General features: G+C 39.6%; 1 protein-coding gene across 2 annotated transcripts; it reads left to right on the top strand.

The window, feature by feature from the left end:
- The first annotated feature begins 116 nt into the window (after nucleotides 1-116).
- Nucleotides 117-22,859, top strand: pnp4a (purine nucleoside phosphorylase 4a). 2 transcript variants are annotated; one of them, XM_042497787.1, is made up of 8 exons: nucleotides 117-175; nucleotides 3,641-3,702; nucleotides 15,578-15,741; nucleotides 15,992-16,095; nucleotides 19,940-20,115; nucleotides 20,305-20,495; nucleotides 21,868-21,947; nucleotides 22,358-22,859. In XM_042497787.1, the coding sequence occupies exons 2-8, from the start codon at nucleotides 3,647-3,649 to the stop codon at nucleotides 22,505-22,507; spliced, it is 921 nt and encodes a 306-aa protein (XP_042353721.1). In that variant the 5' UTR covers nucleotides 117-175; nucleotides 3,641-3,646; the 3' UTR covers nucleotides 22,508-22,859. The 2 variants fall into 2 exon arrangements, with proteins under 2 accessions (XP_042353721.1, XP_042353729.1); XM_042497795.1 differs by lacking the exons at nucleotides 117-175; nucleotides 3,641-3,702 and adding an exon at nucleotides 13,295-13,569.
- The last annotated feature ends 3,147 nt before the right edge of the window (nucleotides 22,860-26,006 follow it).

Below are 26,006 nucleotides of genomic sequence, written 5' to 3'. Positions count from 1 at the left end.
ACTCCTCGAACAGGTTGAACTCACCTGCAGCTGCACGGCGGGACTCATCCACCTGTTGGTGGTGATGTTAGCCGTTCCTGCTTGTCGGCTGTCCTGCTGTTTCCTTGATGCAGAAGAGGATTTATGAATGAAACGGATGAACCTCTCGGGATCGTCTTCATGAGCGTCTCCTCAGGTGTGTTGCATCAGCAGCTAATTAGACACCATGTTCTCTTCCCATGTGAGCCTCAAATCTCTCCCGTATTTACCGAAATGAAACTCATCACAACAGCAGCACGATTCAGTGAATCTCTAGAGAGGATTTACTGAATCAAAAGATCTGCTGCGGCTCAGTGAACAACCAGCGTTCACTGTGTATGAGATTGAAGGCAGAGATGAAAAAGATTTCCATGTTAACTAACTGAAATGATTTTAGAGTTGATCGGCGTCGACAGTATAACATAATATCCATTACATTTTCCGTGCAACTTTGAGAAACGGTCTCTGGCTGACATGAGGCACACAAGTTTGTAATGACTTGGATGTTTAATACTGTTTGCAAGTCAGAAACTTGAAGAAACCATCCAGATTTCACTGCATTTGCAGACTCAACAGATGCATTAACAAAAATTCAAAATCATCCAAATCAAAGCTGACTTTCTGTAAACTTCAGAGTCTGCTCAGGGTGTAGACTTATTTTGCTTAAAAGACGATGAAGTTTTTTAATTTCTTTCTGCATTGCACAAACGTACAGCGGATGCCCATCTTCTCCAGCTTGCTTGCAATGTCTCAGAAACGTAGGCGTCGTGCTGCCTGAGCGCACAAAAACGACACTCCGACTTTTTTTTCCCTCCCAGTGAGGAATTAGAATATTTGCAGTTCACATAATGCGGTCAAAATTCATAAACATTTTTGAAGTGCTTTAAGATACATTCATGACCAAAGCATATGTCATGAGAGAGAGAGACAGTAGAAACAATGGTCAATGTTATGTTGACGTTAAAGGTGTGATAAATCACGATGTCAGCTGATGTGCTGAGTAACCTGCAAAAAAACATTCCATCTTAAAAAGTTTCTGGTTGTGTTTGAGCAGCGTCGAGTGAATTAAATTATTTGCATGTGTATGAAAAATGCATCACTCATCTGATAGTTCCTTGGTTGCGTTTTGGATAATGACGAAGCCCATCTGATGTCACTGCAACATGCTTTGATGCGGTTGGGTGCAATTAGGCACAACTCAAACTGAGTGTAGGTGTGAATGGCTGTCTGACTGCTGATCTGTTTACCCCGACCTCTGAGGGTTTTTAAACACCTCAAACTTCCAGGAAGGAAAACAAAAACCTGCTGAAACAACCTGAATGAGAAACGCTGTAACGTGACATGAATGATGAACATCTCCGTAGATGTTGAACATCTCTGAATCACAGGAGGACGCTGTGATTGGTCCGTTTTTTTCTCTTTGTGTTAAAGCTGCACGATAATCTGACAATCTGACATCTGAATGTTCTGTTGATTTGAATTAAAAAATACTTCAGTTAAACTGTTTAATAGACAAAATAAATGATAAATAAAATGTTTGAACCATCGGAAAGATCACGATAAGAAAAAAGTTTTCAACATCAAGACGGGAGACTAAAAACTGTGAAAGTTTGTTAAAACGTAAACAATGTAAATATAGAAGAAACATCAAATATTAATTCTTATATTAACACTCAAGTGTGTGTGTGTGTATGTGTGTGTGTGTATATGTTTGTGTGTTTGGCCGTGGTTTCATTGCTCTCCTGTGCAACCATCAAATGCAACTTGAGGCAATACCCTACACACACACACACACACACTCGCCCATCTCTGACTGAAACAAACAAAACAAAATAACACACACACACACACACACACACACACACACTCCCTCCATCACCATCCGGCTGCTTTCTGCCGTAACGAGGTGCAATCAACACGCAATGCTGACCAACACACATACACACACACACACACACACACACACACACACACACACTGAGGCTGGTTGAAAGATGAAGTCAGCCTCTGATTGCAGAAGAGTTACAGAGTGTTGACTTGTTCCTGTGTGTGTGTGTGTGTGTGTGTGTGTGTGTGTGTGTGTGTGTGTGTTGACCTCATACTGCCATGATGTCACATCCACAACAGTTGCATTAACAGCAGCAGCCGTCTTCACGTCCACACATGTAAAAGTTTCTCACATTTATGCAAGAAAATGAACTGAGAGGAACTCAAAGACATTTGTTTTTGCTTTTAATATTTAAGTTTTTAACTCGTGTTTTTTATTTGACTGTTTCCATTGAGCACAGATAGGTAGAGCTTCAGATAGGATAGAGGTAATTTTAACATTTTATTAGTTATTAGACATCAGCCTGCTGTTTCGGTGTAAAGTTAACCTGTTGTTGACTGTTTATTTTTATTGCAGGTCTATGAAACAGTCTTTAAAGGGATATTTCACCCAAAATCAAAAAATACATATTTTCCTCTAACCTGTAGTGCTGTTTATCAGTTTAGATTGTTTTGGTCTGAGTTGCAGAGTGTTGAAGATACCAGCTGTAGAGATGATGATGTAGAAAGAACTACACACACCAACTGAATTATTCCTACATGAAACTGCTCACAACAAGGTCTGGATTGTCTGGACTAATCCGGTCTTGATTTCTGGAAAGAGACATTGATGTAGAGTTCTTCAAATTCATTTTTATTTATTTATTGTGGCACTTTGAGCACCATGAGACGAGTGCCATCTGGTTCCATTATATTGGAGAGAAGTCAGACACCTCTATGAGTTGATTTCTCCAACACTCAGCAACTCACACCAAAACAATCCAGACTGATAAACAGCACTACAGGTGAAAGGAAACATATGTTACCTTAACTTTACTTTATATTAAAGCAACGGGAACACAAGACGTTAATGTCTAACAACCAACAAACTGCGAAAATTTAACAACTCTTTATGATTTGTTATTTCTGTCAGCGGATTATAGCAGATGTCAGTAGTTTCTAGAGTTATGGTGAACACTACTGGGTAGTAAAATAAGAAAAAATGACACTAAATAAATTTGAAAATAAAAGTAAATTTCTGTTTACGTCCTGCAGCTGATGTTTCTCCGCCAAAAGAAACAAATGGATAGCCCGATTTGTTTAGCTGATACCATGAAACCAGTTATTAATAGTATTAATTTCACATAGGAGCCGATTAAAAATAACTCAAACACACTGAAGAGTTTCAGCAGCATGAATCTGTTTAATCTGCATTTGTTGACGCTTAAGAGTCAGACGATGTTTGTGCTCTGAATTATTTATGAAAAACTTTTGCAGTGCTTTTTTCTGAAATGAAATCAGTCGAGTTATCTCACTCACACCTGCTGTGTGTGTGTGTGTTGGGGGGGAGGTTATTGGCGATTGTGTGTGTGTTGCATCATGCTGACATTCTGTCACACACACACATTCTCTGGTGATGAATGACACTCAAACGCTCGACGTGAAGAGCTTCAGTCAGATCACACAAACTGTTCAAACTCTACTTCGACTCGACTGTGATGTCACAAATCAAGTGATTTGTTTTCATCAGATTCACATAAACTCTGATCTGAGTGATTAAACTTCAGTCAGTGTTTGTTTTTGTTTGATTCAACAGGACTGAATGAAGAAGAACGACTTCGAGCCACCAGAGGGAGACAAAGTCCACCGGCTCATCAGGTCTGTCTGATTTATTTCTCTGCTCACAGAAAACAGTTTGCTTCAGCTGATAATGTTCATAATGCATCACAAAGCTGCCACAGTCAGTGCTTTTAATCTGGAGGACTTTAATGGACTGTATCCTCGCTTTAGAAAAATGTCCCCACTTTACAAGTGTCCCTGTTTTCTAAAAATGTCCTCACTTTACTCAAGATGTCCTCACACTTTCAAAACATTTAACTACATTGTAAAAATGCCCTGATTCTCCAAAAATGTCCTCTCTGTACAAAATTATCTCAATTTTACAAAAGAGTACCCACTTTCTTAAATGTCCCCACTTTGCAGCAATGTCCCCATTGGACAAAAATGTCCTCTCTGTACAAACTGCACCCACTTTACAAAAGTGTACCCGCTTTCTAAAATTGTCATACTTTGGCAAAAATGTCTTCATTCTACAAAAATGTCTTCTGTACAAAAATGTACCCACTTTTCTGCAATGTCCTCACATTGCAAAGAATGTCCCCAATCTACAAAATGTCCCCACTATACTGAAGTGTACCCACTTTTTAAAAATGTCCCCATTATACAAAAATGTCCCCACTTTACAGAAATGTACCCACTTCCTTAAATTATCCCACCTTTGCAAAAATGACCCCAACTTTCTAAAAATGTCCACATACTACAAAACTTTCCCCACTGTAAAAATGTCCCTGCTTTACCAGTGTCCCTACTTCACAAAAAAATTCCTCACAGTTTCTGTCATTCTCTGTTATTGATTGTGTCCTGTATAGTTATTAATAAGAAATAAGCTATAATTTTCTGAAAATATCATAATTTACCTCAATAATTAAACTGCAAAATATCATAATTCCTCGTGTGTATTGAGATGTTACATTGAATTGTAACATCTTTGTAATAATGAGTGTAAAATGCTGACCTTATTTTAAAAGTTTATTTCAAGACCAAATCAGAAAGTCCATAGAAAATCTCTGTCCTGTTGAAACTGTAGTGAATTATAGTTTTTGGTGGCTTGCATCCAAACTTGTGACCGTGAGCTGATGGTCACAAGTCTCTCAAGTCTGCAGATATATTTTGTGTTAGTTTTGTAAAAAGCTGCAGGGTTGTTGAGGATTGAGGTGATGTAATTTTAGGAAGGATAAAGAACGTATTAATGGAGTAAACACCCCGAGCCTCACAACCCTGCAAGGTTTAATTTTCTTGTACTTTAAAAAATTTATTTCTACTCATCAGACCTAATTGTGTGTCATAATAACAATATCCAGTTTATCAGTTGATTTTTATACGCTCATAAATATAAAATGTAATAGTTGTAGATAAGTGGATATTTTAGTGTTAGAGAGTTAAGTACTTTTATTGAAATACTGTACTTAAGTAGAATTTTAAGATACTTATACTCGAGTTTACTTAAGCTTCCATTTTATTCTACTTTTTCTTCTACTCCACAACATGTCAGAGGCAAATATTGTACTTGTATTGTATTGTACTTCTACTTTTTTCCCTCTACTACATTTATCTGACAGTTTTAGTCACTAGTTGCTTTTCAAACTAAAATTTCACATTAAAAAACACACAATCAGTTTATAAAATACTATTTTTTAAATACTTTTCAGATGGTTCAGATGGTTTCCTTTGATAACTGAAGTCCATCAGATCAAATTCTCCAATATTTCACTAAAAATCAAGGATAGAATAAAAAATCATCTAAAACATAGATATTTATGTGTGACTTTTCACTCTCATGACCATTGAGATTATTCTGGTGACCATTTAGTGCGGCTCGAACCCTAATTTGGGAACCACAGAACTAGAAAGAGCTAGAAATAGAAAAGGGTCATAGTTACGGTTGATATAACTACATAGAGGACAGCGGACGTAAATGGGTAAATTTGTGTATTGTGTGCAGTTATGTAAAGTCTGTAAAATGACGTCAATACGAGGAAATCTTGGTTCCATTCGGGGCGAGACCAGCAGTCTCCTGGTTGAAATTAAACATTTGTTTGACCCCCTCCCATCCCCACCTCCCACCTGCCCTACGTCCACTTTACTCACTCTTTGAATGTCTTTATGTCCACTGGGACAAAAGATCCTCATCGACTTAACTTTGGATTTTAACATATTTCATACACGTAATGTGCTGATAAGACTTTGTGTCCCTTTCGTGTATTTTTATGAGATTGGACGACTCTGTGAAGGTCGTGGAAAAACACGGAAAACACTACCTCCTGCTCTGGCTCTAAAACGTTGGACACAAATTGGGTCAAATGTGAACTTGACTTCCTGTGTCCTTTGGGTGTCCAGGTCACATGATTCAGAGCGATGTCTCTGTGATTAGTGTTGACCGTCGACATAATAAAACTTGGATCAAATATGAATTGGGAAATCATTCTTCCGACTTCGTTGTGCTCATGTGCTTTGAGGTTGTAAAGTGGGAACAATGTGGACGCTACAACGTAGATGGGCTACATTTAAATGCTAAACAAGAGGTTTGTAGCTGTTTCCATATGTGAATTCATAAAAAGTTTCTAAAAAGTTTCTTTGCCCTGACCAAACATTGACTTTTGTCCGCCATGTTTATGCATTTATGACGTCAAGTCAGCATCTCCTGTTATAAAATGATCTTAGAGTTGTCATGTGAATATTCCCAGTGGGAAAGTCACATGAACGTAGTATGAAAATGGCGCTTGTTTTGTTGACGTCCCACCCAGCGGTTTTCCAAGGCTGCACTGAAGTACCACCCCGAGGCAGGGACTTGTTTCGCCCCTGTGAAAGTTCTCAAAAATGGTCCTGCAGGGGCGGCTCCTGTGGTGGAGACACCCAGCAACAGCGAGACCACGAAAAATACCTCTGAGCTCCTGCAGTGGAAACAGGCCTTTAGTCACATGATCAGTCTAAGTTGATGATTCTTTGTTTTCCTTCTTTTTTTCTGTCCCAAATAGAACGTTTTTTTAGATTATTTATTATTTCTGTGCTATTTAAATCAGTGACAACCTGCTCCACAGTAACAAACACACGGAGACATATGAACAGATAAATGCACACGATATATATCTCCATTATCATCTCATTTAGTCCTGCTGAGGATCTTTTATCTATTTGCTGAATTTAGTGCTAAATTTATTTTTAATTTAAAATTTAAAAACCCAAATTGGTCTAATTTAACACAGTTCTAACGAAAACTAGGATTAGTAACTGTACAACATTAGTCAAAGTTACGGTTGTCGCATCTTGATGCTCATCTTGTTGATTGAAGAGTTATTTTGGATCGTCTCTCTCAGTTCCTGCTGTGTCATTCAGACGTCACTGACAGAAAATAACACCCAAACTGTTTTCAGTCAAAACAAAATAAAACCTTCCCTCATCAGTTTGTGGAGCAGCAGACAGTCTGAGTCACTTCACGGAGAATTTCAAATATTTTCTGACGTGTTCGTTATTTTACTCATTCACTCTGTTTTTAGAGACGCTCGTCAGTTTGACCTACTTACACAAAGACAGGACACCTCATGACGGTGTCATCTATAACAAACTTAAACACTGATGCTGTTGTCATCAGATTTGTGTGTTTGATGGTGGATTCTAACCAAGTATATTTACTCTCATTAATTGTACTTGAGTGTTTATTTGTGGTATTTGTACTTTACTTGAGTATATACGTACATTTTATGCATCCTTACACTTCTACTTTTTACTTCAGATCATGTTCTGAATACTTCCTTGATGGCTGACTGCAAAGCAAACTTGCTTTGGCATAATAATACACTTGAAGGTGAAATTTAAATATTTTAAAGGAAATACACAGCTGATAAAAGAAAATTAGGCTCAACAAAAAACTGATAAGAATGTGGGGTTGGGGTTGGCCGGGGCTACCTCCCTGTCTCTTTAAAAGACAGAAAATTAAATCCGCAAATGTATTAACAATCAAAGAAAACAGTTGAGTGTCACTCCTCAGTGGACAGACTCTCTCCAAAGTGGTCTGGGAGTTGTCCAAAGTAGGACAAGCACCCACAGAGTCAGCACCCTCCTCTGGGCCTGGGAGCGGCTCAAGGCAACTTTTCTCCAAAATTAAAACCGTGAACTAAACTAATAACACAAAAAACAACAAAACAACAAACCGCCATCCAGCCCCCAAGAGCGGGCTTTGTCATGATCAACCGAGAAGGAGATGCTGTCATTTCGGATTAAACACAATTGTGAGATGACTGCGTTTCCGTTAAGAGACGATATGTGACTTCTCCTCCTGCAATAACATTCCAGTAACCATGGCGATGGATGTTCAAAACATCAGCAGGTTCATTTCGGTTGCAGCCGCCGCACTAACTGTCGTTATTTCCAATCGAAGGTGACGTAGGCGCGTTGTGCGAGTGATAATGGAAATGCAAATCCCTTATTCGTGAGAGCGGCCATGTTTGAGGGATTTCTGGGAGGTGATAGTTCACCATTTCACAGAGGAGTTGTGGATTCAAACCTTTCGGATGATCAGCTCAACTTTTAAAGAGTTATGCGATGCAATTACACCTCTCGTAGCGCCTGCTGCGTCACGAGGCAGCCAGTTCCTGCTAACAAGCGCATAGCCATGTTAGTGACCTATAAAAGCCAAAAAAGTGTTAATGTTTCAGTTTTGTGAATCGCCTGAAATACCACCTCCTGCAAGCGTAAAAACTTTTTTGCGATAAATGAGTTTTTTCGAAATTGACATTGTTTCCATCAGGTGTATTTCATATTTGAAAGCACAATTTGAGGCTTAATGAAACCCGCCTATTGACTCCGTTGCTGATATAACTTCACTTAACGCTGTTTACTCTGCTAATGCTAAAGTTAGCACTTTTTGCTGTGCGAGCCACCATTACGGTTTTAAAGCAGCGGTCGATTGAAATCATTTTGGTGGATCAGCTGAATGCAGCTCCTCTCACCATCAGCGCCTTTTATTTTGGTTTAAGTTTACTGAAAAACAAAGATGATCCACTTGAAGACTGGAGACAGAAATTGTGGACATCTTCCATGACTGGAGCGGTATTTTGGTCGTCGATGCAGGCTGTGAACTTTGCCTTCGTCCCCCCTGTGGCTCAGACAGCGTTTTTGGGAGGCAGCGCTCCGACTTTCACCATCTTCCCGTGTCACCTCAGACAGCGGCGCGGCCACAAACTGGAATAAACGCTGAATCCTCGACTTTGTGATACAAGTTTTTCTACAGAATTACGGTGACATTAGAAAAGGCTTATTTAAGGGCAGAGCTCAGGAAACGAGGGAGGATTCCCGAATTAGATGGAGGTCACATCTCTGAAAAAAAACAGAGAACTGAGCTGAGTTAAATTTTCATTTACTGTAACTGCCACATTGTTTCAGTGCTTCAAATACTCAAGAAATTGATGTTGCCATTTTTAACCATTAATTTTTTTTAAAAAGTGTTGTTTTAAAAAATATAAAATATAAAAATTAAAAAGTCATAGTATAGCATGTCTTCCATAAAAATTAAAAAATAACTTATTTCAAGTAATTTATTTATTGCATCAAATACTCAAGAAATTTATGTTGCCATTTTTAACCAATACATTTTTTTTTTTAAGTATTGTTTAAAAAAAATTAATCAAACAATTTAAAAGTCACAGCATATCACGTCTTCCAAAAAAATGAAGAAATTTATTCCAAGTAATTTATTTATTCATAATTCTTTATTATGGCAGCTTCAGCAGAGGATGCACATTGGGAAACAATCTTTACTTCTGATGATTTTACTGCCTTGTGTGAAGTACCTTTCAGATATTTTCTGGCCTCGTTTCACTGAGGCAGCAGGAGTAAAATATGTGCAGGTCACGACAGACTGCTTGTACATCACATAAGTCCAGGAATGCCAAAAATCTGAATGACATTTAAATGGTCACATTTTTCACATTTTCAGTGAGGTGGAGGAGCGCAGTAATGTCGAGCATTCAGCTGAGCATTAAACACACACAGAGCAGCAGAGAAAACCAAAACTCAAATAAATTCAACATGTGACGCAAAAAAAGTCAAATGACACAAATTTATTTCTTTAACTCTTGAACGGCAGCAGTAACTATTTGAACTTTATTCAAAATTTATGAGATTTCTGTTGGAAAATTATTCAGATCCAATAAATCTGTAATTAAAACCTGATGTGGTGGACATATATCTCCTCCTTTGTCCCCACCAAATAACCTTTTTAAATCTATGTGACTCACACAGGTGCCATATGTTCAATTTATTTTAAAATTAGGTCCAATTTTTCCGCAAAGAACCAGTAATAAGCTGAGGTTTTTCTCTGTTGTTTCAGCACATTTACAGTTCAGTGTTTTACTTTCTGTTAAAATAACAAGACAAATAGTTCTTCAAATTAAAAGAAAAAATGTATGTTCGTCCTTCAGAAAGAAACGTTAAAGTGTTTCCTGCTCTGATGAAACCATCAACAGGTCAACATTGTTTGTGCCTTAAAACAATCATTTATTCTTTTATTTGTTTAATGAAATTACTGTTAAATGTGTTTTATGATGTGAAACATTGTGCTTTATGTTAAGAAAAACATCCTGGTATTAACCATTTGATGGCTGTTATCAGCGGTTATAAGCTTCATGTGCTTCTACCCGCTGTGAGGTCGAGAAGGCCATTATCAGGCCATGAAATGAAATTTTCTGCTAAAAAGGGCTTTCATGGGACTTTATCCCGCGTGTGAGAAGGCACATGGGAGAGCGGGATGATGGAGGGATGGTGGATGGGTCAAACACAGGACTTTCACCCCATGAGTCTGCGGTTTTAATCTCATGTGAAATCATTATTTAAAGCCGACCGTGGTCTTATTCTCCCCCAACCACATTGTTTTTGAGCTTAAACCTAAAGAAAGTGAAGGTCCAACCTAAAGAACTAGTAACAATTAACAGCTTTCTGTTGTCATTTAACGTGATGGTTTGTTACAGAACAATCTGAGAAGCTGTTTTTAAAAACCGTTTGGAAATGAGCGGCATGTAAAAAAGCAGCAGGTAGAAAAAGAGAGAGACGACTGGTTGCTCTGTAGACTGTAATCGATGTAGGTCAGAAACTTGCATCAGGTGCTCATGGAAAATGGAAACAAACAGGAGGGAAATCCAGGGACTCCAAAAAATGTGACAAACCGAGAGGAATTTGTTTATTTGGCGAAAAATTAGCTTAATATTAGCTTTTTTTATGTGTCTGCATTCAGAAAACGATAAATCTTTATGAAGAGTAGCCGAAATGACCGGGTTTAGAATCCGGTTTTATTGCCAAGTACGTTTACATATACAAGGATGTGACTTGGTGTTTTGGTGCAAAACAGTTAACATAAAGGAAGAATAAAAATAGTGAATTTAAACAGAAAAGGACATAAAATATAGAAGCAATTTAAAAATATAAAATGAAAAAATAGAATATAAAGAGCACAAAATGTATGTACAAAGGGGGAAATGGAGGGATTATACAGTTGTGCCTATGTTGGAGTTATAATGCAAATATCGTAAGTCTAAATAATTAACCGAGGAAGTCTAGGCTCGTACATCCGCCTGTTACACCAGATCAGCCCAAAATAATTCTCGGGAACTTCATCGCCGTCAGACCGAAAGCCAATGGGTACCAAGATTGCTATTTATAGAACCAGACTGCCAGCATAGAAAATGTTGCTGAAATAAGGTCAAAGTTCAGTATTTTACGCAGTTCAGTATATTTTGTGAGTAAAATACCACAATTTGTCCTCAGTGTACCACATTAGTCAGTCAGTCTGTCTCTGTCTGTGTGTCTCTAACCACCAGCTGTGCTCTGTTCATTAACCTGCTAACCAGCTTCCACATGGCTCCTGTTAGACCACACACACACACACACACACACACACACACACGCACACACTCGCACGTGTGAACAGAGACAGAAAAGATTTATTCGTTTCATTTTCAGTCATCATCAGTGTCATGTGAAACTTTTATCCTCAGTGTGACCTCTTGAGTTTTTTTGTGTTTTGGAAAGATTTTGGGATTTTGTAGTTGTGACGAGTCGATTTTTGTCTTTATTTTCGGTGCAGAAATGTGTTTAAAAACCAGATCTCTGCAGGTGCAGGTTTACTGAGGCATGATACGAACACACTGTGGTCCGCCTGCAGGAAACACCTCTTTTCCTGTCGATTTACCAGTCCCTCTAGTTCCAGTCCAGCACTGGCTCCAGTTCAGCTTTGGTTCCAGTCTCTCTGGTTCCGGTTCAGGTCTGGTTCCGGTTCAGCTCTGGTTCCAGTCTCTCTGGTTCTGGTTCAGGTCTGGTTCCAGTCCAGCTCTGGTTCCAGTCCAGCTCTGGTTCCAGTCCAGCTTTGTTTCCAGTCTCTCTGGTCCAGTCCAGCTCTAGTTCCAGTCCAGCTCTGGTTCCAGTCTAGCTCTGTTTCCAGTCTCTCTGGTTCTAGTCCAGCACTGGTTCCAGTCCAACTTTGGTTCCAGTCTCTCTGGTTCCAGTTCAGCTCTGGTTCCTGTCCAACTTTGGTTCCAGTCTCTCTGGTTCCAGTTCATCTCTGGTTCCAGTCCAGCTCTGGTTCCAGTCTCTCTGGTCCAGTCCAGCTCTGGTTCCAGTCTCTCTGGTCCAGTCCAACTTTGGTTCCAGTCTCTCTGGTCCAGTCCAGCTCTGGTTCCAGTCCAGCTCTGGTTCCAGTCCAGGTCTGGTCCATCAGACCCACATGAGCCTCATTAGCAGCAGCTGGTGGGAGCGGCGGGGAACATGTGAGGTGTGCAGGCGGTCATGAGACTCGACGTGGAGTTTCAATTAAAACCGAACCGACTGACGAGCTGCTGCTGGTTAAACGGCCTCATCTCTGCTCTGATTGGCTGATCCTGAACCGGCACGGCGACAAATTAAACTCTCACGTGCGTCACGTTTATTTGAAGCTTCAGGTTGAGTTAACTTTGATTTGTGAGTAGTACATTTAATGTACGTAAGTACAAGATACTTGACCAATAAGATCGCTTTGCTATTTTTCCGTTCACCCTAAAATGTCACGATTATTATACAGTTTGAAGACGTGCACCAAGCAGGCCAGCAACTACGCAGGCGGAACAAACATGTTTTCATAAACGGACAGAAAACAAATGGCTACAGACACGGACGCAGCAAAGAAGTCAACAGCGAGGACGCCGCTTTGGGCGGCGAGAAGTTGAAAACAATTTTCAGGAAGAAATGAGACAGCTACATTACACACACATACTAAAGAGACGAAGGCGTGAGAGTGCCGAGTAAAGATTGGGGTCAAGGTTTGAACAACCCCAAGAAATGCATTTACGTCTGTATTATTATCCCAGACCACCGTGTGTGTGTGTGTGTGTGTGTGTGTGTGTGTGTGCGTGAGAGAGAGAGAGTGTGTGTGAGAGAGTGTGCGTGAGAGTGTGAGAGTGTGTGTGAGAGCGTGTGTGAGAGTGTGTGTGAGAGTGTCTTAAGTCTCAGGATCAGAATCAGTTAAACTAAAGTAAAATCACGTTACTGTCAGTGGCGGCGTGACACAAAACCAAACTCTACTTACGTAACAAAAAAAAAAAAACCTTTCAGAAAGAAATTCCACACAATCACACACACACACACACACACACACACACACTCACACACAGACATTTCTACAACACTGTTCCTCCATTGGCTGCTGCTGATGAATGGACGAGTTGTTGACCAATCAGCGGCGTGTGACCGGTGAATATGTAGGCCGATCAGCATCAGCTGGCCACACTCTGACTGTCGCTCCATCACACACACTTAAACACAAACACACACACAGTGAGTGACAGAATCACGCATAAAAACACACACATCAGTCTGCTTTATTTTTATCGTCATCATTGTCACCGTCCGTCGTCCGTCCATCATGCACAGCAAAGAACAAATCAGGTAAGAAAACGCCTTTGTGTCTGTTTTTAAATGACAGATGTGTTTTATTGTTGAGTTGTTCCTTTTTACTGTTTATGCCTGTGTTTACTACGTTTTGGCTCGTGATGCCTCATCGTTGCATATTTCTACTGTGACAATACCAACTAAAACCTGATTTTTTTCTGTTAATAACTTTAAGCGTACTTAACATGTTTATTTATCTCGTAATTCACGTTGACATTATAATTTATTTATTTTTATTTAAGTTAACATTTCTTTGCGTTTTTTTCTGAATCAAACGCTCAGGCGTTCCTTCTGGAGCTGAAATGTAAACAAAGTTGAAGAAAAAGGAATTTGTAGAAACAGCTGGGCATTGTTAAGCGAGGGAGAAATAAATTACAGTCTACGACACTGATAATTCTTATATATATTAATTATAGTACAACGTCTTTCACAGTTACAAGACGAACACAAAGTGAGTGTTTCAGTAACAAAAGGAGCTTTGGGAAAGTCCCAGTAATTTACAAAAATACTAATAAGTTATTTCCTCTAAAAAATGCCAAACTATTACTTCATTTCTCCTTTTTTTTCTTGTTTTCTTCATCCTACAATTATGTACCAGTTGGAACCGAGAAAGTATTTTACTGAACTTATAAAACAAAGTAATTCTGTAAAATGCAGGCTGAACTATAAAGTATAGAGTTTCCATGGCGTCTTTTAGTTATATCCCCAATATTACGTAACACAGACACACAATAGTCTCCCAGCTGATATAACATCCCTTTAAGTTTATCTTCTAACTTTCAGTTATTTCAGCTTTGATTTTGAGAAACAAGATTTTGTCCTTTATTTTGACATTTCCTAAATACAACAAAACCTCTGAGCCTCGGCTGCAGCTGCTGTGAAAACAAACCTGTCAGATGCACGAATCGGAGCAACGACATAAACTCTTCGTCCTTTATGTCGTTAATGACACGAGGTGCCACAGTTGATGTTAAATTCTGTTAAAACTGACCCAGAAATTAAAAGTGAGCTATTTTAAAGAGCTCCTGCCCTTTAAATGACTGAGCTGTTGCCAGGCAACCAGTGTAAACTCCAGGAAGTTACTGATCTCAGCCAGCAAATGGACATAATTTCACATCACACTTTGCTCTCTGATGAATGAGAGTGTTCATTAGTGAGCGTTGACGGTATATTTTATTACCGTTATACGGAGCCAGCTAACTGCTCCCCTGTTTCTAGTCTTTATGCTTTATGCTGATTGGTCTGAATGTGCCTCTGAGGCACATTGTGATTTCTCATTTTGGCCTTTATGAATAAAACTGAAATTGTTTATAGGCAGGTATGATGAGAGTGGTATTGATCTTCTCATCAGAAAGCAAATATTGTCACTTTTCTGTTCAGCAAATATAATCGACAAAGATAGTTTAGAAAGGTTATCATCACTGTTTCTTACTGTTTTATATTATTCTAAATTTTATCCTGATGCTTCAAGTTTTGAGGATTGTTGCTGTCAGATTTGACAACATTTGTCACACTTCAACCAGAAAATAGGAATCAAACTGAATGTTATAGTAAAGGTGCATAACATACAGCACAGCTATATGTCCTGATTTAACTTAGTGTGATGCAGGCTCCAGAAGTTGTTTTTTTTTTCTCAGTTTAAAAATTTTAATGTCTTCATAAAAATTCGCCAAAACACAGAAACACGGGAGTTGCCTAGATTTCATTAAAAAAAAAAAAAAAAAGATGGATATTTACTTAAACTAAAGAGGAGTTTTGACATGAAAATAAGAACAAACAGGATTCATACTTATTAACATGTAGGGCGAGATAAATGAATAATTAATAAATTATTTTTAATTTCACTGTTGATAAAACATGATTGTGTTTGCTGGTCGATTTTATTCCAGCATTAGAAGCATTATTCTAAAAGGTTAACAGAATAAGTGGAGGTCTTTGTGAATTCACATTTAATAAAAACAAAAATCCTTCTTAAATAACCAAAATAATTGCCTCCTGTTTGCAGTCATGATGAATACCAGAAGACAGCTGATTGGCTGATGTCTCAGACGAAGCACCGCCCCCAGGTGGCGATCATCTGCGGGTCCGGTCTGGGCATGCTCGCTGACACCCTCAAATGCCAAGACTCCTTCGCTTATTCCGACATACCGGGCTTCCCGCAGAGCACAGGTACTCCAGACATACAGTTTTATGACTGTATAATAACAAATATTAAACAATATTATGCAACTTTATGACTAACTGACAACCTGACAGTGTAGAGCTGTTCAACGCATATTTATACACATTTATATTACAGGTGGATTAACTGCTAAACACAAGTTACATTAGTGTTTGTGTGCTAAGTGTCATATTTTGAAGGTTGTGTATTTATTAATTTGTTTTCGTTATAATTTGACTGTGTGTTTCTGTGTTGCAGTTCAGGGTCATGCAGGTCGACTTGTTTTCGGGGAGCTGAAGGGGAAGTCATGTGTTTGCATGCAGGGTCGATTCCACATGTATGAAGGACACTCACTCTGCAAGGTACATACGCACACACATTTATAAAACTAACCTTAAAGGAAGAGCTTAACATTTTGGCAAAGACACACTTTTTGCAGAGTTTGGTGAGAAGATTGATATCACTCTGTGTGTTCAGTAAATATGAAGTTACCAGCAGCAGCTGCCACAATAAGAAACAAAATACAACCTGTTCTCATTCCCAGATCGCCAAATGCTGACACTCACACACCCACGCCGTCTGACATCAGCGCACGAGGCATCCTTTAAAGTCTTTACACACACAACATGCAACATTGTCGCATTTAAGGTTCAGTGTTAGCATTAGGCAACACAATAAATTAGAAATGTTCAGAAAAAAACATGTTTTGGGTCAAAATAAATTTGGTTTTTATGTAATGTGTTAGGCATTAATACATATATGAGCAATATAAGTATATCGCGTAGCTATGTGAGTTACATAACATAATGTTAAAACAAACTTTTGGTTTCACTCGAGACACAAACAGCAGCCTCTTGGGTGAAAGTCTGTGTTTGTTTGACCATCCACCACCCGTCCTGCCCAACCTATGCTGAGTTTCAGGCGCTTTAAACTGCTTCTGTTGCTTTTAGCATCAAAAATTGCTGTAGATGAGTTTAAATTTGGGTTAGTTGAAAGTTCAGTGCATCTCACAAAGACACCAAAGGATGCATTCAGCATCTGTGACACGTGCTGAGGGGGATGTTACAAAAAATCAGTGCGTCAGACTCAAAACAGGCTGCAAAATCCATCAGCCAGCATCTCTAAAACTCAATAATCAACACTCTGCAGTCACACTTTATGGAGGTTATGTGCCAAACTTTTTCTTATCAGGAAACTAGCAGCGACTCCAGACAGTTACTGGTACCAGCCAAGACTTTTTCCAGTATATAACAGGGTTGACAGATTATCGGCCTGGCTGAATATTTGGGCCAATATTGGGTGTTTTGCTGGTTATCTGTATTAGGGATTTATTATAATGATCGGCGATAAAATTAATTAATCAAAAAGTGCAAAGAAAGTGTCAGCATGGGAGGAACTTTTACTTTGTAAAACCTCAGGGTGCTATTTTTATTTATTAATTTTTTATTCAAATTTTCACATGACTTCATATAAATAAAATAAAAAAAGCTGTTGGGAACTTTCTGTATATGATGTTGAAAGTTTCAGTTTTCATTAAACATTTGCTAAGGGCATTTAAAAAGTTTTATATTGGAGTTTATATCCCAATATTTTCATTTTTATTGTAAATGCAGATTGGCTCCAAATATTGGTTATCGGTTTCATTAACTACCAATAATTGGTATCGGTTTTACCCCTGAAAAAAGCAGTGGACTGCCTTGGCGTGGTCTTTACATTTTCCCTCTGAGGAACTCCACAGCTCAACGCCCCCTAGGCAAGTGGGGGACGCGTCAAAAGACACTGTTTTACGGACCCATAAACATCCAACAGAGGGTTGTTAATTAACTGAACTGATACTCCATGTAGGCATCTGCAAACACATTCTGCTTTTAAGCCCCAGGAAGTGTCAGTACTTGACCCTTTCCATCATGAGATGCGGTGGGATAAAGGCATCCTGGAGGCCACATCCAGCATACGACAGTCTGTAAGACATCTGAATGACCTCCTGGGGTCACTCAGGCACATGACGCAACAGTCATTGCCCCCCTGCTGAGATGACTAAGCAGGACATGTTGTAAAGTCATTATGCATTCTTGTGTTGAGACTAAAATCTGACAGAATTACTTGGACCAAGGTTGCGAGTTAAAGTTTAGCTTAATTCCCTAATCTTTCTCTTTGTAGGTAAGAGTTTGTCTATGTGCTTTGATGAAGAAGTAGCACAAGAGTCATGTGTTACATTATAAATTGCCTTTTGGTCTCCTAACATGTATTTGAAATTACTGTGATGAGACTAATTTATACACAACGGGTTATATCGTGTAATTCTTCATGAAGTACAGAGAAATAAATGTCTCCTAAATTACATTAGGTCTTTTAGAAACTAATGCCAGATGTGCAATCGCTCGGTGCAAAAGTTCGCTAACCCCGCCTTCCATCCGCAACCCAAATTGAAAGATAAAATCGAGTGAGCTCTCAGCTCAGGGCTTCTCTTTGCTTCTCTTCAGGCTTCTTCTGCTTCTTCTTCTAGTGCTTCTTTCATTTCTAATCCCTTTTACCGCAGCACTTCTCGTGCTTCTGCACTCCCAACTTTTTCTTTTCTTCAGTTTTATAAGCGGAGCCACAACAGCTCACCAGAGCTTTGCTGAACTTTACTTTTGAAGCCATTTTCTTTTTAAATCTCTTTGACGCTTTTCTTTATACCAGTTTTTGGTCAGTAAAGACACTTTTGCAATTAGTTTTAAGTAAACTCAAGTAAACGCCGTCAGACCCATGGGACTACTTTTAAATATTTCTGTGAGTTTTAATTGAGAAGGACACTCCGCGATTTGCCATCAACTCTGCCACGGATCTAGAAGCAACACCTGCTGCACAACTATCAGCATCCGTTGGCTGCCCGGGCTTTGTTTAAAGACTTTTACCGGTTCACCGAGGCGAACACCGAGGCCAGTTAAAGACCGCTGCACCTGAATGGAGAATGGTGCCACTTTTACTTTAACGAGTGCAAAATCCAAATTCTAACGTAGTTATTAATAACTGCTGCACGGTCGACCCTTAGTATATAACCCCTGTAAAACAGAAATGTTTTCACACTGTAGATTTATGGATTAAACAAAAGGCTTAGTCAGGATATCTTCGCCTCTGTCGCTTCAGTTTGTCTGATTCTGTTTTTTGAACCTCATACTGTGAGTCCCCGGTAAACCAAAACCTAATCCTGACTTAAACTGTCAAGTTCCAAAACTTCAATTGAGTTCTCACAACAGAAAAAAGCAGAACACACGTAACGACAAGAACGTCAGCGTCTGTTAAAGTGGAGAATTCATCTTCATCTGTGCTCTGGGAACAGACGTCAGAACATTTTTACTGACACCACGATGAGCAGGAACGCATCATTTTAGTGTTTTCACCCAGTAAATTTTTAATGTGAGAAAACACCTCTCACTCACACACACACACACACACACACACACACACACACACACACACACACACACACTCTCACAGTATGTGAGCTGATTAAAGCACCTCAGTCACGCAAAACCCTTAGCATAACACACATAATGCTTTTTGCAATCAGCAGCACGAGACTAAACCAGTAACGTGGTGTGTGTGTGTGTGTGTGTGTTTCGACATTTGTGAACCCAGTTCAGGTCATGCATGAGATTGGTCACATGCAGCCTTTTAGCAGACTGTTCAATGCTGCTATTGTTTCCCTCTGTATCTCTCTCTCACACACACACACACACACACACACACTCCGTCTCTCTGTCTCTCTCTTTCGTGTGTGTCATCCTGAGAACATCTGACTGTCCTCTAGTTGGCGTTATAACTAACACAAGTTATTATACCTCAGACACATCTGAATATGTTTCAGTCTTAAAAAGAAAAATATTGGATGCAGGATTTGTTCACAGGCTCGGAGAACTTTTTACCTGGAAGGCTGCACTCGGGGCAAAAAGAGCCCATAATTTAACCATTAGCAGGACAGTCATTTCAATGATGGATTACACATAATTTAATATTGTCAGGAGACACTGCTGGATTGTTAAACAAGGAGAAGAAAAACGTCTAAAGACTTTTAAAAATAAAAATTGTCAGACATGCTGCGTCATGTGACGAACCCCCGTCTCCGTAACACCGAACCTTAACAGGAAACTTGTTATGTTTTAGAGTCAAATGAATACCAATTTTATGACAAGAGACCTCACTGTCTGTCTGTCTGTTCATCAGACAACGTTTCCAGTTCGAGTCTTCAAGCTGTTGGGGGTGGAGACTCTGATCGTGACGAACGCTGCCGGCTCATTGGCCGACGGCCTCCAGCCCGGTGACATCATGATCATCAAAGACCACGTCAACTTCCCCGGGTTAGCCGGTCTGAACCCGCTGATCGGACCCAACGACGACAAGTAACGCGTATAACATATACTCGGTTGTGTTGTTTTGGTCTTGCTTTTTTTGTTGTCGTTTGTTTTAAATTTCTTGTAAAACTATTTTTTAAATTGTTGTTGTTTAATTTTTACAATAGTAAAGTGCTGAAGTTGCTTTGTTGTTGTTTATGTCATTGTTTATTGTTGTTTATCATTTGTTGTTTACAGGTTCGGGCCTCGTTTCCCAGCCATGTCAGGTTGCTATGACAAAAACCTGCGTTGCTTAGCAATGGAGATTGCCAAGCAGCTGGGCGTGGCTGGCCTCATGCAGGAGGGCGTGTACGCCATGGTGGGGGGGCCAAACTTCGAATCGATCGCGGAGGCCAGACTCCTGCATCGACTGGGGGTGGACGCTGTCGGTAAGACACGCACACACACACATACACACACATACACACACACACACTAAAACCAAACCACTGATTACACAAATTCAAGATCACACAAATGTAAGTCATGGAGCGTAGGCTGTTTTTTTGATTGTTTTTGGGGGTTTTTTTCAACATTTGGGGAGACAAAGAAATTCGGATTGCAAGACACCTCATTTCCTTTACTCTGGTGGGTGTTTATCCACCAATTTGTGCCCCCCAGGGTGTGTAATGTGAAAAATATATAATCTAGATACAAAGATAGATGGACAGATGGACAGAAAGGTGTCTGTTGTGTCAGTTAGTTTGAGCCAAATTAAACGAAGATTTAAACAGTAAAACTTCTGAGAGTAAATTAACTAAAATAAACTGAAAACTGTCGATCTTTTTCTCTGTGCACGTGTTTATATTGTACTTCATTGGTTACGGTTGATCAAACGACAGATCTGCGCAAAAAATAAGCGATTTTTTCGAAATGCCGATAACACACAATTGCGAGATGACTGCGTTTCCATTGAATGATGTTAAACGACTTTTCCTCCAGCTGATAACGTTACAGTAACCATGGCGATGGATGTTCAAAACATTAGCAGGTTTATTTCTATTGCAGCCGCCGCAGTAGCCGTCATTATTTCCAGTCGAAGGTGACGTAGGCGTGTTATGTAAACCGTAATGGAAAGGCGAGCCCCTTGTACGATTTCTGGATTTCTGGGAGGTGATAGTCCATGATTTCACAGAGGAATCGTGGATTTAAACTTCCGGATGATCTGCTCAACTTTTGAAGAGTTATGGGCATAACCATGGCATCCTGTGACCTATAAAAGCAGAAAAAAAGTGTTTCCATTGCAGTATTGTGAAATATTCTCGTGCAAGTCTAAAAACGTTTTTGCTATAAATGGGATTTTTATTTGTTTTTATTTATGTGTTTCCATAAGGCATATTTTATATTCACTGTTTAAATTTGCTCAATCTGAGGGTTAAAGGAAACCCGCCTACTGAACCTGAAGCTTTTGGAGTCCGACTGAAGTTGCCCAATTTATAATAATCCTTTTTTTCTAGAGTGTTGTAACTAATCTGAGATTACCCACATGAGCCTAATCCTCTGTTAAAGTACAAGAGTATTAGCATTAAAATATACGTAAAGTACCCAGAGTGTACTCAAAAGTACTCAGAATGCAGAAAAGCACATTTTAGATTAATATAAACTATGTAATTGATCAGGCATCATCGCTCATATAAAGTATCTGTAAACTCAGAGTTGACAGTACTCGCAGTAACAGTAGTATTATTTACAGTACAATCATCAGTATCAATAGTACAGTTGTGTCCTCGCTCCATAACTTCAGGTGTCGTGTGTTTACAGGTATGAGTACGGCTCCTGAGGTCGTCGTGGCGACTCACTGCGGTCTGAGAGTCTTTGGTCTCTCTCTGATCACCAATAAGGTAAACGCACCGATCAATACATCTGTTTATCGATGGATTGTGACTGATAACGATAACTGACCAACTGATTAACTGACTGCTTAAATAACAAACTGACAATATGATTTAACTGATTTACTGATTTATTAGACCTATAAATGAATTGATTATGTGACAAATTGATTATTTGATTGATTGATTGATCTGTGTCAGGTGTGTGTGAAGAGTTATGAGACAAAAACTTTCTGATTGATTGATTGATTGACTGACTGACTGATGTGTTAATTGGCTGATTATTCAATTAATTATTTGATCGATTGATCTGTGTAAGGTGCTGAAAAGTTACAAGGACTCTGACAGTATGATTGATAGGTTGATTGATTGATTGATCGTATGGTTGACTGGTTGACCGACTGATCGATCTGTGTCAGGTGGTGAAGAGTTACGAGGACACGGACAGTGTGAACCACGAGGGCGTCCTGGAGGTCGGCAGGCTGCGTTCTCAAACCGTGCAGCAGCTGGTGACCGAACTGATCGGCAGGATGGAGATCAATAACAACAACACCAATAATGCTGTCTGAACACACACACATACTCAAACACACACTGTGTATATATTTGATTGTTGTATTTATCTACAACATTTTTATAGAGTTTTCTTGTGTTTTATCATCCTTAAGAAACGTATTTTTTACTTCTGTGACCAAACTTTATTTATATCAACATGGTGCCTAATAATTCTCTATCAGGGTGCGTTTGTGTGTACGTTTTCATTGACGATACAGATTAATATAACGATGACCGCTGTGTCAGACAGTGCTTTTATATAAAGAGATATAAGACAAAGACTTTTCTAAAGATTCTTATCATGTACATTTTATTTTGTAAAAACATTCACTGACTTCCTGGTGAACGTTAATCTGATTAAAACATGCTGACAAACCTCCGGCTTCCTGTTTCCAGTTTGTGTTGATCAACTAATCTGCAGCTGAGTGTTCGGCTGTGGTGAAGAGTCCAAAAAATGTCTCTCCTAACATTTGAAAACGTGAAAAATGTAGAGAATTTCTAAGGGCTTAGGAAGAAGAAGTAAAAAGCTATTTTTAGGCTAAAATTGAGGATTTTACGGTCGCTTGCAACTGCTAGGAGGCCATAAATTCGTGTTCAGCGAAACTCGGCATGATGACGCTCTGTCGTCTCTTTTATTCACTTTTCAGTTCCCCCCTTTTTAAAACATAAAAGCTGCAAAGTTTGCTTTATGTGTAAACCACAGACCTTATTCAAGGCATCTAAACAAAAATCCATTCAATGAAAACTCTGACTTCACAAAGAGGGAACCAGAAGTACTGACATGCTTGTTTATTTCGGGATTTTCGGGATTCTTGTGGATTATCTTCAGTAACCGGGTCATGATTTCTTAAAAGAGACGTTGCTGTTAAGTCTTTCCAATGTACTTTTTAGGAACTCTGACCACTACAGGCCGAGTGCTATCTAGTTTCATTATTTTAGAGAGAAGTCAGACATCTCTACGGCAACTCACACCAAAACAATTGTGATTAATAAATAGCACTACAGGTAAGGGGACAATATGTCTTCGTTATTCCAGGTTGGACTGTCCCCTTCACTCTGTACCTTTGGTACTAGAGTCTAACACAGTGGAATAAAGTGACTGTACACAAGTCCTGCTTAAGATGCTGCCAGGACAAACACGTTTTATGTCCGAAAGAAAGACAAATTATTCCTTAAGATGAAACAGTGATAAGTTTTTGTTCAACTCTTAGAAGAACAGAATGTTTTCTTTTAATATTCTCAGAACAACAGGTTGTTTTTATCTTTCTGATTATTTCTGAATAACAAACTGATTTTCTTCAAACAGGAGCTGCAGGTAAGTCAGTCGTACAAATCTGTACATGTTTAAAGAAGAATATTTTAAAATGATCGTTAGTTTCATAGTAAATAACTTTGACTTTATGTTGCACCAGATTACTAATGTTAGTGTGAAGTTTTGCTGCTGTCCTGTAGAGACTGCGGTCAGTCACAGCTACAGCTGCTCGCTCCTCGGCTCAGCGGTCGTGTGTGCGCTCTGTGCTACAGTGAGCTGTTTGTTCTTCATATATAGAGCGGGGGGGGGATTATGGTAATGATGGCTCCAGCGCTTCATTGAGTTGACTTTTAGGCTCGCCCCGAAAATCCCGAAAGTGTGCCAATTTCAGATGAAAAATGAGGATTTACGGTCTTTAATCTGCTTTTTTTTCAGGTGTGTTGAAGAGCTGAGCTCATTACTGCCCCCTGCTGTTCAGATATCAGTGCGACGATGACCTCTGAACTCTTCTTCGTGTCCTTGGTGGTTCTGCTGCTGGTTCTGCTGGTTCTTCTGATTCTCATCTGGATCCTCAGGCACAGCAGGAGCAGGTAAGAACCACTCTGTTAATAATGGACTTAGCTATTGGTGACGTCACCCATTTGATTTTAGTCTTCTGAACCCTCAAGTTCTACATTACAGCCGTCAGCATCTTGTTTTTTGGGAGCCAGAAGTGACCAAATTTGGGCAAGACGGTGACACTGTGGATCTGACTGAGAAGCTGAGGCCTCTCCAAGCAGCCCGTCCTTAATTACGCGTAACTTTGGGCCTTAATAAGATATAACAAGGTGACTTATATAAAACTTCACCCCCCGTACAGTTGTAATCAATGTTGAAATTAGCTATAGAGACCAAAACTGTGTTGTGCCAGGCTGTAAACATGTTAATATCTGCTGTAAAGTTGAGCATTTTAACACGGAGGTCTGTTGGGATTGACTTTGTTTTGGAGCCAAACGGTGACTAGAGGAAATGCAGTTTTTGGCACTTCAAAATTGGCTTCAATTCTCAGCCTTGAAGGTTCACGCTTGGTGAATATGCAACAAAAAGCAACTTTTCCACCAGAACAAAGCTATGACAAGTTTGAAAATGTCCTTAAACCATGGATGTATTATAGGAAGTCTGGGTACGTCCATGGAGGCGGGGCCCCTTTCATTCCTATGAGAGCTGCTCATTAATGCATGCTTTAAAAACAACTGTTTTTGGGTATAAAATATGAAAAAATACCCAGATCTACTGGCCCATAAGGCATGCGCACTAGACTTGCGGTAGTCGAGTGTGCCTGAGCAGAGCGTCTGACTTAAATCTAGATAATAAAATTAAACGTTTCGTAAAAATGATTCACTGATTTACAGGCGTCTTTTTCCCGATATAAGTTAATAGAGAAAATTCTTTCTGGGCGAGGGGACATCACGTGACGGACCCGGGCGGAGTTATTCCACTTTGGCCTCTGTGTATAATTTGCATCTGAGTTTTGCGCACCTCCTGGGGGCTTGACTTACACAACACCAGAAAGTCTCTCAGGTCTGTAGATCTGTTTGTTCTGGTTCAGAATCTTGAAGCGTCTCTGTCGGTTCTGATTCCTCAGGAACTTGGCCGAGCTGCAGATCTCAGCAGGACAACCCGCTCGCGTCCTGACCGTCAGGACCAAGCCAGACCACGCACAACAGCTACTGGACCGCCTGCTGGACCGAGTCTTTCTCCAGGTGGAACCAGGGCCAGTAGTGCAAGGAGAATTTGGAGGAGAACCTGGAGCAGAAGCTGGAGAGGAACCTGGAGGAGAACTTGGAGGAGGACTTAGCTCAGATTCTGGATCAGACCCTGAGGTCTCAGGAGCAGCTTCTCTTCCCAGCAGAGGTTTGTTGAACCAAAACTTGACAGGACCAAAGGCAGTGAGATGGTCCTGGTTCACCTCAGTCTACAGCATTAGCCAAGTTATTGAGACTTTTTAAGACTTTTCGAGTGACGCTCAGAGTAATATTTTAAACTTATTTTACAATAACCCTAAAATGAACTGAAGGTTTACCCAAAAGTTTGCCCAAAAAAACAATTTGTCTCACTCTGCATGTGGGATCCCACTGTCTTGATTTCCATCATGCCAAGTTTGAAGAACCTTTTGCATCAAATACACCGAACCTCGTTTGCAACACCTCGTACTGATAAAATCCCTCCCCCGGCTCAGCATTTTTAAGATTTTAGAAAGATTGACTGAGGACATTTTTGTA

This window comes from Plectropomus leopardus, chromosome 2 (genome assembly GCF_008729295.1).
Source record: "Plectropomus leopardus isolate mb chromosome 2, YSFRI_Pleo_2.0, whole genome shotgun sequence".
In the NCBI taxonomy this organism is placed as follows: domain Eukaryota; kingdom Metazoa; phylum Chordata; class Actinopteri; order Perciformes; family Serranidae; genus Plectropomus; species Plectropomus leopardus.
The sequence above is the reverse complement of the archived record's forward strand: the minus strand, read 5'-3'. Positions and strand labels throughout refer to the sequence as shown.

Excerpts from the sequence above, each read along its gene's own strand:
- pnp4a (XM_042497787.1), top strand. The coding sequence starts at position 3,647 with ATGAAGAAGAACGACTTCGAGCCACCAGAGGGAGACAAAGTCCACCGG. Across the intron at positions 3,703-15,577 it reads AAAGTCCACCGGCTCATCAG|TCATGATGAATACCAGAAGA; the intron begins GTCTGTCTGATT and ends TCCTGTTTGCAG. Across the intron at positions 15,742-15,991 it reads GGGCTTCCCGCAGAGCACAG|TTCAGGGTCATGCAGGTCGA; the intron begins GTACTCCAGACA and ends TCTGTGTTGCAG.